Here is a 13,700-nt window from a genome sequence, read left to right as displayed (position 1 = left end):
AGCCATCAGAAGTTATCTGCTTTTGGTGACTCTAACTGGGCAAGATGTCCTGACACCAGAAAATCAGTTTTTTTTTTGTGACAGTAAGTCTGCCATTTACTTAGCTCATAATCCAACCTTTCATGAGAGGAGCAGACATATAGAGCTGGATTGTCATGTTATTCGTGAGAAGATTCATTCTAAGCTCATTCATCTGCTACCTATTTCCACCTCTCCACAATTAACATACATGTTTACAAAGCCACTTCATTTGTCTGCTCTCTCCATCATTTTGGACAAGTTAGGACTTCGTAGTATACATAATCCAACTTGAGAGAGAATATTAGCATATATCATATTAAATAGCTTAAACCAATAGATAGTTGACACTTCTATAGTTTTTATTGACTCATAGCTCCCTTATATATAAACTAATAGTGTACATACATTTGTAATCTTATCCATTATTAATCAATACATTTGCAACTTCTTTGATGGTTGTAACAAACTTTCAGTTACATCTTTCTTCTTCTTCTCTTGGCACCTTCCATGGAAGCTATGGTTGAATTACTTGCTTACGTACTTAATGAAGATTTGGCCTGAACCATTACCTAATTTGTTTTCTTCGTCGACAGTAAGTCTTTCCCACTCCTGCACACCTAAGAAAGTCAACGTTCTCGTAAGGCTGCCATATGAATAATTAGATATCGTGTTTAGTTTGTCCACCTTTATACGCTTGAGATGCTCATAACAACCAATTCATAAAAAAACAAGACAAGCACCTTCTTGTCAACTACAAAAAAGTCCACCACAATCAATCTCAAATCAAAATATCACGTTTATCTCTCTCTATAATGTACCATCTCTAGTGGAATGAAGTCAAGCAAACAGCATCATGTTCAAGAAATATTGCGAGTAATGTTGCCAGGCGAAGAATCATCATAATTGTCGACATGTCTTAAAACATGACATGCTTCTTCTTTTTTCCAAGAAAAGTAACATTCTTTGAAGATATAGTTCAACGACCATGCATCTTTCACATTTACTTACAAATAAATGTTTGCCAATAACTCCATGCAAACTCTTACAATCGATTCTTTCATTGAAAATTTTACTAATAAATAATTTATTTAAAACTTTAAAATATATTTTTATATGAATTATATTGTTTTAAGAAAGTAAGTCGTAAATAGATTTATAAATAATTTTTCCAATAGTTTCTTTCCATATTTATTACTCTTATATTTTTATTTTTTTATTGATTATATTTCTTTTAAGTGTTATTCAATTTAAAAAAATTTGCAGAATTTTTCTTTACATTTTCAAATTAAATAATAAAACAAATGTTATTAAATTAAAAAAACTAATACAATATTAAATACTGTATAAAATGCTCAACAAATTAATTTATTTGTCAATGAAATTGAAAAAAATATATATTTAAAAAACTTAACCTATAAAAATTTATATATACTATATGTTAAAAGTCATGTCTAGGTATGTCAACAGGGTTGAGAATGTTCGGAGGATGCTTCCCCGCTCTTAAATTTATTTTCCATCCCAAATTTCTGCCACGGGAATATTTTCCTCCATCCCTACGCAGATCTATATAGATCAAATCTTTAAAAAAAAATTATACTTTACGATTAAAACTATGAGTATTTTTTTTTTAAAAAAAAAACACATATATTTAACAATTATTTTAAATAAAATACATATTGCATCAATAACAAAAAAACAAAAACACATGTTATTGCTAATATTTTTTTTGTAAAAATAAATAAATATTAATAGAACTTGTTACTACCATGCCTCCACTAAGGCAAGTGAAACAATACATTATACAATAACATGAAAATAAAATAATTCACTAATGACTCTTCATTTTCTAATACATTAATAATTTTTTATGTAAAATTATATAATTATATATCATATAATATATAAAATATAAAAGTTAAATAATATAGTCGGAGTCGGGGAATCCACAGGACGAAGGATACATTCCCAATCACTGCCCTAAAGTGTCATCAAGGAATCTTTTCCTCCATCCCCACAAGAGAAAAAATCTCCAACTTCGATGCTCTGAACAAATGATCCCCATATGGATCTCTATTAACGTATGCAAATTAACATCCCTAGTCGTGTCTGCATATGAACAATTATACGTATTTATTTGACATTTATAAATATGGTGTGTTTGTTAAATATTCATATTGCGTATATTAATATAAATATAAATATAATTAATGTATAATATAATGAAGGGTTAAATACGTTTTTAGTCCCTATAAATATGCGACCCTGCATTTTTAGTCCCTATAAAAATTTTCTTCAATGAATGGTCCTTATAAAAGTATTATGCACCTAGTTTCAGTTCCTACTGTCAAACCAATGTGTATTTTAGAATGATTATTTTGTAGACATGTTCATAATGTTTTAAAAAGTTCCTGAAAAAAAAAAAAGAAATTCAAAATTTAATTTCTAAGTTGAGATTTTCATTACTTTTATCATTATTTTTTGAAATTTGAAAAATTCATATTTAATTTTTCTCGTTTCAAAAAATTCTAAATCTTGATAAATAAATGTTTTACAGTATTCTAAACATATATAAAAAAATATTCAAAAATTTAAAAATTAAAGGGTAATTAAACAGGTTTTAAAATTTTAGAAAATAGTAGGGAGTGAAATTGCATGCATAAAAATTTTAGAAGGACCATTTATTGAAGGAAAATTTTATAGGGACTAAAAATGCAGAGTTGCATATTTATAGGGACTAAAAACGTATTTAACCCTATAATGAATTAGATGTTAATATGATAATTATAATACCTACCTCACATATATAAATATAATTAGGGACGATATTGGGCCGGGTTTGTGCAAGATAATATAGTTCTCATCCCGATACCTGCGGTTTAATAAAATTTCTGTATTTGAGTCCAAACTCGCGTGGGCACCAATGTTCATATTCGTACCAATACTTTATGGGTATCTCAATACCCATATTTGTACCTGTTTACACGCGTTTTTAGTAAAATTAAATCAACTAATTATTAAATACCATATAATTTTAAGTTTTGTAACAATATTGTCAAATTCCAAAAACCAGCGAGAGGTTCCCCACACTTCTTGGATCCGTCTTAGGGTCGAGTAGCGGCCTCAACCCGAGCGGATATGCGATGTGTCTTGAAACTTGGAATCATAAATGAATTCGAGTACCATTTTGACCGCCTCTTTCATGATCTTTTCTATAGGTAGAACTAATGTAGCAGCATAAGAAAGCATTCTCAATCCAAGCTGGCCCTCGGTCCCAACACTTTCTTTACTTTATCAGAAGCTTCAAGCGTAAGTAATAGAAGTCTCAGATGCAGGACAGTGGAGCCCAATGGCGTATGAGTTCCCGAATCCGCTCTTGAGAGATCATAAGACTGCGTAGAAGTGGTCATCAGTGTGTCCACAACACTTTCGTTCGTAAACCGATAAGTAGTAAGTTTTTTATGTAAAAAACTATTATGAATGTTATTGTTGAGTTAAGAAATAAATAAATAATTTTATCAAAATGTGTAATAGTTTAATAGGGATACATTTTTTTTAAATTAATAAATGTGTATTTTAATATAATAAAATAAATTTCATTATATAAATATGTAGTGCGGATATGGGGCAGGGTGAGTAATAAGGTACTCGTGCTGACATTCATATCCGCTCATTTTAATGAGTAATTACTTGTATTCGTACCCGTATTCATTTTCCAAATTTTCTCTATAAATTGTGACCAATTTTTACGGGTACTCGTAGGCTATAGACTAAATTGTCATCCTAATTCTTAAATATGATAGACACAATTTACATTTAAATTTATTGCAATAAATATTATACTAAAAATATTTATATTGAAAAATATTTTTAAAAAATTATAAATTTTACATTTAATACAATAAATATTATACTATAAATATTTTGAATTATATCTAAATTAATATATATATATATATATATATATATATATATATATATATATATATATATATATATATATATATATATATATATATTTTGATGTAGTTTCAAAAAAAATTAAATTTTATTAAAAAAAATGCTTTTTATATGTTTCTCTGAAATTAGAGAACATAAATGAAATTGGGCTAGATGCAAAAGAATATGAAGGGATGGATTGAGATTTTCTAAAACATTTCTTCCATGTCTCCTCTCTATTAATATATTTTTAAAGCTACATAATTAAAAAAATAAAAACTCTGCCAAACCCATTTCTTTAACACTCCGGTCAATATCATCTTATCTTACTCATGATAGTGTGTGTGAACTTACACATGTTTTTCTAAATATGCCTTGTGCACTACTCAAAGACGAGAATATTGAATGTTCAAATAAATAAGGAAAAAATTATCGGATATATAGAGAAGCAAAATAATGCACATACTATCTCTTTCTTATTTCTACAATAATGAGTTTAAGCAACTTCAAAAATTTGATCTCATTTTTCAACTTCATCACATTATTAGTATTACTATGTTGTTCTTCATTCACCACATCATCATCACAACAATTCATCAAAGACAATCAAACTCTAAGCTCAAATAGTGGAAATTTCACCTTAGGATTCTTCACCCCTCAAAACTCCACAAATCGTTATGTAGGAATTTGGTGCAAAACTCAAGACTTTGTTATATGGGTTGCTAACAGAAACCAACCTTTGATCAATGATTCCTCTGGAGTTCTCACAATATCAAATGATGGCAATCTTGTTGTATTGAATGGACAGAAACATGTTATTTGGTCATCAAGTTTGACCAATGTTACATCAAAAACCAATTCTAGTTTCACACTTTCAGATTATGGAAGCCTTATTTTGAAGGAAACAACAACAGGAAATACTATATGGGAGAGTTTTCAACAGCCTTCTAATTAGACATGGCAATAAAACCCAGACCCACGGGTACCCACCCGAACCCGCCCCAAAGTTGACGGGGAAAACCCGTTTTGACTGGATTTGGGTTCGGGTTTGGGTTTTCCCTGAATAGAAAACATGGGGATGGGTCGGGTAATGGGGACACTAGTACCCACCCCGAACCCGCCCCGTTTATTTCAATATGTACATTATTATTTAAATTTCATAATTTATATTATTAAATATGTGGCTAATGTTTTAATAATTTGATTTGTATTTATTATTTTAAATATTTGAAATATATGTATAAAATTTTTTGAGATTGTTTTATTTTGTTATTTATAATGTAATTTGATATATGAAAAAGTAAATATTTTTATTAAAAAAATTGATTTTACGAAATACATGGTGGCGGGGCGGGGATACCCGAACCCAACCCGAACCCGTTAAGGACGGGTTTGGGTTTTAATTCCCTATCCCCGTTTGGGTTTGGGGCGGGTTGCGGGGAGTGATTGGGGATTTGGGTTTGGGTTTGGGGGAGGTAAAAACCGTCCCCGCCCCGCCCCGTTGCCATGCCTACTTCTAATGCATTATTACCAACCATGAAGTTTACAAGTAACATGAAACTCACATCCTGGAAAACTCCTTCTGATCCGTCGACCGGAAGCTTCTCTCTCAGTATCGAACGGTTGAAGATTCCAGAAGTTTTCATTCGGAACGGATCTCGGCCGTACTGGCGAAGTGGTCCGTGGAATAATCAAATCTTTATAGGGATACAAAACATGGAAAGTCTTTATCTTAACGGTTTTCATTTTGAGAAAGACAGTACGAGTGGAACCGTTGATTTGTATTTCAGAGCAGACGACTTCGGACTCTTGATCTATGCCTTGAATCCGCAAGGTCAAATGCACGAAAACTCATGGAGTATTGAGAAAGAGGAATGGATAGATACATGGACTAGTTATAGATCAGATTGCGATGTTTATGGATTTTGCGGTCCATACGGAATTTGTAATTCAAAAGGGTCACCAATTTGTAGCTGTTTGGAAGGGTTTGAAGCAAGAAACAAACAAGAGTGGAATCAAAAAAATTGGACTAATGGATGTGTTAGAAAGAAACTTCTACAGTGTGAAGATGCCAACAATCAAAGCAAGAGTTCACATGGTAATGAAGCAGATAGTTTTTTGAAATTGAGTACGGTAAAAGTACCCGATTTTGCAGAATTGTCATCTAATGAACAGGATGAATGCAAAAATCAGTGTTTGACGAATTGCTCTTGTACTGCATATTCGTACGTGGCTGATATCGGTTGTATGTCTTGGAATGGAAATCTAATTGATATACAACAATTCCAAACCGGAGGGACTGATCTATACATTCGTGTACCCTATGTCGAACTTGATATATCAGGTAATATTAGATGCCATGTTAGTATTTTCTCCTTTATCAGACGTTATTGTTTTGACATTTTTATCCTTCGCTAATTACAGATAAAGAGCATAAAGGAACAATCATCATTGCAGTTTCAGTTTCGATAGGAATTATCATTATTGTGATTGTGGCGTATTTCATTTGGATAAAGGCTTCAAAACCAGGTAAGTACCATTGTTGTGGAATACGGAATAAGACATGTTTGATTTTTGCCACTCCTGCTAAACTGTGATACTTGAATGATTCAGCGAGGATAAAAAAGCAGCATAGGATTTTTCATTTCCACAAAATCGTAAAACCTGAAGAACACACAAATGAAAATGTTATTGGTGAATTGTCGCAAGCTAAGCTACAAGAGCTACTGCTATTTAATTTTGAAAAGCTTGCATCTGCTACAAACAACTTTCATTCATCCAATAAACTTGGACAAGGAGGTTTTGGTCCTGTGTACAAGGTATGCATAATTGAGAAAAGTTCCTTTTGTTTGAAGTCATTAGTTACTTAAAAGTTATTCATATTTTCTATTCAAGGGAATACTAGAAGATGGTAAAGAGATAGCGGTTAAAAGACTTTCGAGATCATCTGGACAAGGGTTAGTAGAATTCATGAATGAAGTATTAGTGATTTCTAAGCTTCAACATCGCAATCTTGTAAGGCTTTTAGGCTGTTGTATCGAAAGAAATGAAAAGATGTTGATGTATGAGTTCATGTCAAATGGAAGTTTAGATGCATATATTTTCGGTTAGTTCTTTTGAAAACTTTTATAGTTTACTTGTCATGTTTTTTTTTTAAAGAATTAACAATAGTTTCAACTCTAGTGAGTTTTCTTGAAAGTTTTTAACATAGGTTTTGTGGGAAGCATTCTAGGCAGAAGATTTTGATGCATCTCTAGATAAGTTCTAAGTAGTATGTTGTTATGATTTTAATTTTTATAGATCCTTCAAGAAATAAACTCTTGGATTGGGAGAAACGATTCGGCATAATTGAAGGAATCGCTCGTGGACTACTCTACCTACATAGAGATTCCAGGCTAAAAATCATACATAGAGATTTGAAGGCAAGTAATATCTTACTAGATGAGGAAATGAATCCAAAAATATCGGACTTTGGTATGGCCAGAATCTTTGGAGTGAGTGAAGATCATGCCAACACACAAAGGATTGTCGGAACATAGTAAGTTCACCTTCTTGTTTATCTGTCATTATAGATCAACTGTTAGAATAATGATCCCACTTTAAGAGAATAATCATCCGAAAAACACAAACAATGAGTACACAATGTTTGATAACGAAGTTTAACCAATTGTGTATGTGTCTCCGACTAAAGACCGCTTCCAGTCCATTTATGTTATTTCAAGCTTAACGTTTACATTGTACAACCAACTAGTATTTAAATACTACCGTTCATATTGCAACATTAACCACGATCGAGTCAATTTTTATATTTCAATGCAGCGGTTATATGGCTCCAGAATATGCAATGCAAGGAGTATTTTCAGATAAATCAGACGTGTTCAGCTTTGGAGTTTTGCTGATAGAGATTGTTTGTGGAAGACGAAACTCAAGCTTTTATGAACATGAAAATTCTCTGACTCTCTTAGGATTTGTAAGTATCTACTAATAGATATACATACTAGTATTGAAATCATATTAAAACTAACTTCAATTTGACTTTTGCTATTGATTTTAGGCATGGACTCAATGGAGGGAAGGCAATATTTTATGTTTAATAGAACCAGAAATTTATGATGATAATCATCATAAGGATATTTTGAGGTGCATACATATAGGACTTTTATGTGTACAAGAATCCGCTGTTGACAGGCCTACCATGGCGACAGTGATTTCTATGCTTAACAGTGAAATAATGGAACTTCCTCCTGCAAGACAACCTGCATTCTTACTGATGCAGAATATGATGAATACAGTGTGTTCTGAGGAAAGAAATGAAGTGTACTCAAATAATGCTGTGACTGTTACAGATCTTCATGGAAGATAGAACATTGAAGCTTTGTGTAAAAGACTCATTGCCAATTATTGAACTTTGTATATTCATATTTTTTTGATCAAGTCTAGAACTTTGTATATTTGCAATAGGCATATAACATAATTACTTTATTCATGTTGTTTTGAAAAGACTTTAGTCTTTCAAACAATGAGGTGTTGTTCTTTATTTAAAATCATTTCTCACAGTAATTAGAATCTTCTAACAGAATGTAAAAAATGAACAAAAATACGAGAATCTGGAATATTTGTCTAATAGTCTCAATCAATGCCACTACACTATATCGGATCACTAGATAGGGGGTGCCGAAGTGGTCCAATGGATGGTCACACGCTATCGATACACTTGATTAGGGCCGACAGATGTCTGAAGACAGTTAGATAATAAGGACAACCAGATTCTCTGATATCTGTCCTCTAAGGCTGTTTTCCCTAAAGAAGGCTCTAGAACATCTGAACCATGAGTTATGATATATCTTGAACATCTTGATGGCTTCTCCAAACTTCGAGAAAAAGAAATTTGATTGCACGGTTGTGGCATATGAGGATTGCACACATGAGTGACAAGGGGATGGAGATACTAGAAAAATTGTGGTCTTCTGGGTAGCATGAAGAATTTCAAATTCAGTCAGTGGAAGGCCACGGTGGAGAAGCAGATTGGACGAGTAATGAAGACACTGAGAATAGACAAAGGTGGCGAGTTCTGAAGCATGGAATATGACAAGTAAAGAAAGTAATCACTCTTTATATGATTGAAGCCATAATGATCTTGAAGAGCCTCCTCGGTCGAGCTATGGCATAAAATGCTCGAACATATGAATGAGAAGGGACTTCAGATTCTCGCCAAAAGAGATACTTTGGAAAATATGAAAGGATTGAAAATGTCTCTAAAACCTTGTACACATTGTTTGGCAGTTTCATTTCAACCTCACATAGAAGACCACTAAGTATTCCTGTAGGTGTAAGGTATTTTGTTGCCTTAATTGATGACCATTTAAGAAAGGTTTGGGTGTATGCCCTCAAAACAAAAGGTCAGGTGTTTATAGTATTCAACCAGTTTCATGCTAATGTTGAGCAAGAATCTGGCAAGAAGTTAAAATGTGTTTGCACCGACAACGGAATAAAATTTATGGGAGCTTTCAAACATTACTTTATGAGTAATGATATTAGCCATGAAAGATTTGTTTCAAACACGCCTCGACACAATGGATACTACATCAAATAGTAAATGAAATTAAAGTCTATTTGGATAGATCATTTCATGATTTGGTAGTAAAGTTGTTTCTACTTTCTTCAATAATTGACATATTCTTGCAAAATGTGCAAGGATTATTGCCTTTCTTTCTATGAATGACATTAGCAGCACGGGTAAGTAAAATCAGAATTTACACATTTTTTGATTGAGCCTTCCCTTGATACATTTTGCCAATTTGGTTGTGCAAAAAGAATTGAAAAAGAAAATATAAACCTCTTAGTTAACTATCTGCCATGGATGTCTGAAATACTGACTAAGTTGATAGAGTGCAACCCATCATTGCATTCTTCAGACGACACCGTGCTCAGCATATTCTGCCTCAGGACGAATGCAGGTTTCTTCGGAGGAGGAAGATTTACAATCTCACTATTGAGCATAGAGATCACAACAGCCATAGTGGGTCTGTCTATGGAAAATTCCTGTACACAGAGGAGTCCTATATGTATGGACCTAGAAACGGATTTATAATGTATATGATTGTATATTCCTGGATCTATCACAGGTAAAATATTGTCTTCTGTCCATTGTATCCACACCTATATTGTAAAAACCAAAATCAAACATTTGAGAAAGATGCAAAACATCCATGACTGAGTTAGATAAGAATTAAAAGACTTACGAATCCTAAAAGGGTCAGAGAGTTCTCGCAGTTATAAAAGCTTGAATTTCGTCTTCCACTAATAATCTCAAGAAGCAAAACTCCAAAGCTAAAGACATCAGATTTATCAGAAAAGAGTCCTTGCATTGCATATTCTGGAGACATATAACCACTGCATTGAAGTGTAAACACGATTGAATATCCAGTTATGGTGCCATAATCTTGAACAAAGAAAAAGGTATATTCATATATACTTACTAAGTACCAACAACTCTTCGAGTATTTTCTTGATCTTCATTCCCTCCAAAGATTCTGGCCATACCAAAGTCTGATATTTTTGGATTAAGCTCATTATCTAGCAAGATATTACTTGCCTTCAAATCTCTATGTATAATTTTTAGCCTGGAATCTCTGTGAAGATACAACATTCCTCGGGCTATTCCTTCAATTATACTTAAGCGTTTACTCCAATCAAGGATTTTACCTCTCGATGTATCTATTAAATCAAAAGGTAAAGTTTTGTTACTTAAATTTAAATGCAGCATTAGTACAAGGTAAATTGTGTCATCTACATTCGAAATTAGCCTTCTCACTTGAAAAACATAATTAGCAGTTGTTCATTGTTACTGAACATTTCCATATATGAATATTTAAGGAGTGTCAAAGACTAACCAAAGAGAAATGCGTCCAAACTTTTATTTGGCATGTACTCGTATATCAACATCTTTTCGTCACCTTCAACACAGCAGCCAAGAAGTCTTACAAGATTGCGGTGTTGAAGCTTGGAAATCACAACTACTTCATTCATGAATTCTTCTTGACCTTGTCCAGATGCTTTAGAAAGTCTTTTAACCGCCATTTCCTGACCATCAGGCAATGTCCCCTGGAAAAGAAATGAAGATATAAGTAATACAGTTAACGACCTCAAATAATATTGAACTTAGTGCACTTACTATACCTTGTATACTGGTCCAAAACCACCCTGCCCAAGTTTGTTGGATGAATGAAAGTTGTTTGTTGCAGTTGCAAGTTTGCCAAAATTAAACAGTAATAGCTCTTGGAGTTTAACTAGTGACAGTTCTCCCATTGCGTTGTCATTCCGGTTTCCTGCTGAATTATTTGTATGCCACACATTAGTACTATTATGTTGAAAATCATTTTAGAGTATAATTTGAATTCAAAATGATGATATATTACCATGGTCATTAGATCGCCTTCTCCACATGATATATGCACAGCCGAGAACTAAGACAGTTCCTGCTATCACCGATATAATAATGATGACTGACATGTTTCTATCCTTACCTGTAACTAAGGAAAGTTTAAAATTTTCAGTCCAAATAACCGAAAGGTGAATTTTATTCGTGGATCAAATAACAACTAGCATAATGTTTACCAAGTTCGGCCTGTGCTACACGAATATACAAGTCAAGTCCTCCACTTGAGAATTGTCGTATGTCAATTAGATTTCCAGTCCAAGATATACAACCAATGTCATCATCATATGAGTATGAAACACAGGAGCAATTCTCCAAACACCGACTTCTGCACGTGTCTGATGAAACTGTGAGAGACGACCCATCTGCAAAATCAGGAACTTTAACCATCTGCAGTTTCAAAAATCCATCAGCTTTATCGTCTGCAATTACATTTTGATTTCTGTCTCTTTCACACAGCTGCAGAGGTGTCCTCCTAACACACCCACCAATCCAATTTTGTTTATTCCATTCCGCTTTGTTCCTTGGCTCAAACCCTTTCAGACAACTACATATCGGTGAGCTCTCCGAATTACAGCTTGCAAAATGTCCACATACGCCATAAACATCACATTCCATTTCATAACTACTCCATGCTACTTTCCATTCTTTCTTCTCTTTATCCCACCATTTCTCTTCCAAATTTCCTTCTGAAGTCAGATTATAGATTATACGACCAACTGTTTCTGTTGTTGTTTCAAAGAAGGAAACGTTTCCTTCTCCATCATCTCCAACATGTATACCACTGAGATAATAAGTAGTCATATATGCAATCCCTGTAAAAACCTTACCATTCCACGGACCGGTACGCCAATAGGGCTGAGTTTTGTTCCAAATAAAAAGTTCAGGTATACTAAGTCGTTCGATACTTAGAGAGAAGTTTCCATTGGACGGATCAAAAGGTGCTTTCCACGATGTGAGTTTCACTTTCTCACCTGTTATTTTGTTGCTTGTAATTTTCATGTTTGGTAAAATTACATTGGATGGATGTTGGAAACTCTCCCATATAGTTCTTCCTGTTGCTCCTTCAACTAGTACAAGGTTCCCTGAATCTAAAAGTTTCGAACTAGAATTGGTTGCAACATTCGGCACGTTGGATGTCCAAATGACCTCTTTCTTTCCATTGAGTACCACAAGATCATTACCATTATCAGATATTGTAACAACACCAGAAGAATCTTTGAGTGGTTTGTCTCTGTTAAGCACCAATAGGACTGTGAACTGAGGCTGCCACCAAACTCCGACATAGCGATCTGTAGAATTTTCAGGACTGAAGAAGCCTAAGACGAAGTCACCACTGTTGGAGCTTAGAGTTTGAGGGTCCTTTAGAAAGTTGGTTGATGTAATTGTGTCTATGGAAACACACACATCTATAAAGCATAGAATGATCAAAATGAAATAGAGGTTTCTATAATTGATGAAATCCATTAATGAGATGATTGCTTGGTGAGTTTTAGTTTTAATAAGTGACAACTAACAGTGACATTACTTGGTTCTGTCTAACCAAGAAAACCACGTGATTGACAATGAAACAATACTTTCCTACGAAAGTGTCCTCCAAAGTCATAAGTAGTTGTTCTCATTAGAGTGTGTGTAGAACTTTAGTCAAAATCATGCAATTGCAAATGATTGTTGTTTCATTCAACTTGAAAAGTATAGTCACGTCTCACGTGTAGGCAACTGGCAAATCAACTATACAATAATGTTTATTGAAGTTATTGAAGTTATGGCGCAAACCAACTACCTAATTTGTTTTCTTTATCGACAGTAAGTCTTTCCATGTCCTATCACATGAAAAAAAAAAATCAACGTTCTTCTAAGGCTGCCCTACGATGAATAATTAGATACTAGTAGTATTTGGTTTGTCCACCTTTGTTGACCTTTTAGATTCTTACAACAACCAATCCATAAAAACAAGACAAGCACGTTATACATCACGTTTAACTCTCTCTACCCATTCGCATCTAGCTGCATCCACAATGTATATATCGCCTTTAGTTGAATGGAAAACACGTATATTGAGTAGTTTCTACACACCCACAACCATTTGCTTACAAATCTTCAAGCAAACAACATCACGTTCAAGACTTGTAATATAGAGATAATAAGTAATGTAAAACAAAACGAATGAGATGTTATTATCCACTCACATATGTAAATGTAACTGATTCGAAAGTATTAAAAAATATTTTAAAAATAAGTCATGAAGTTTACATTTAAATGTAATATGATCAATATTATATTATGAACTAGTAAATGACCCGTG

The 13,700-nt window shown here is 33.3% G+C and overlaps 3 protein-coding genes across 6 annotated transcripts; 2 read left to right on the top strand and 1 right to left on the bottom strand.

Moving 5' to 3' along the window:
• Window positions 1-4,418: 4,418 nt before the first annotated feature.
• On the top strand, window positions 4,419-5,290 carry LOC131609253 (G-type lectin S-receptor-like serine/threonine-protein kinase At1g11300). The gene has a single exon (XM_058880935.1). It carries the CDS (start codon window positions 4,448-4,450, stop codon window positions 4,910-4,912), a length of 465 nt encoding a protein of 154 aa, XP_058736918.1. The 5' UTR covers window positions 4,419-4,447; the 3' UTR covers window positions 4,913-5,290.
• Window positions 5,291-5,423: 133 nt separating this feature from the next.
• Window positions 5,424-8,406, top strand: LOC131609251 (G-type lectin S-receptor-like serine/threonine-protein kinase At1g11330). Its single transcript, XM_058880932.1, has 7 exons — window positions 5,424-6,301; window positions 6,382-6,486; window positions 6,571-6,776; window positions 6,853-7,063; window positions 7,258-7,495; window positions 7,777-7,927; window positions 8,012-8,406. The coding sequence occupies exons 1-7, from the start codon at window positions 5,464-5,466 to the stop codon at window positions 8,318-8,320; spliced, it is 2,058 nt and encodes a 685-aa protein (XP_058736915.1). The 5' UTR covers window positions 5,424-5,463; the 3' UTR covers window positions 8,321-8,406.
• Window positions 8,407-9,446: 1,040 nt separating this feature from the next.
• Window positions 9,447-12,971, bottom strand: LOC131609250 (G-type lectin S-receptor-like serine/threonine-protein kinase At1g11330). 4 transcript variants are annotated; one of them, XM_058880931.1, is made up of 7 exons: window positions 11,575-12,971; window positions 11,376-11,483; window positions 11,137-11,285; window positions 10,851-11,061; window positions 10,437-10,674; window positions 10,200-10,350; window positions 9,447-10,116 (listed from the first exon to the last, which is right to left on the bottom strand). In XM_058880931.1, exons 1-7 carry the CDS (start codon window positions 12,860-12,862, stop codon window positions 9,805-9,807), a joined length of 2,457 nt encoding a protein of 818 aa, XP_058736914.1. In that variant the 5' UTR covers window positions 12,863-12,971; the 3' UTR covers window positions 9,447-9,804. The 4 variants fall into 4 exon arrangements, with proteins under 4 accessions (XP_058736914.1, XP_058736911.1, XP_058736912.1 ...); XM_058880928.1 differs by having other exon boundaries at window positions 9,448-10,116; window positions 11,137-11,288; window positions 11,376-11,489; XM_058880929.1 differs by having other exon boundaries at window positions 9,448-10,116; window positions 11,376-11,489.
• Between the last annotated feature and the right edge of the window lie 729 nt (window positions 12,972-13,700).

This window comes from Vicia villosa, linkage group LG6 (genome assembly GCF_029867415.1).
Source record: "Vicia villosa cultivar HV-30 ecotype Madison, WI linkage group LG6, Vvil1.0, whole genome shotgun sequence".
Classification (NCBI taxonomy): domain Eukaryota; kingdom Viridiplantae; phylum Streptophyta; class Magnoliopsida; order Fabales; family Fabaceae; genus Vicia; species Vicia villosa.
The sequence above is the reverse complement of the archived record's forward strand: the minus strand, read 5'-3'. Positions and strand labels throughout refer to the sequence as shown.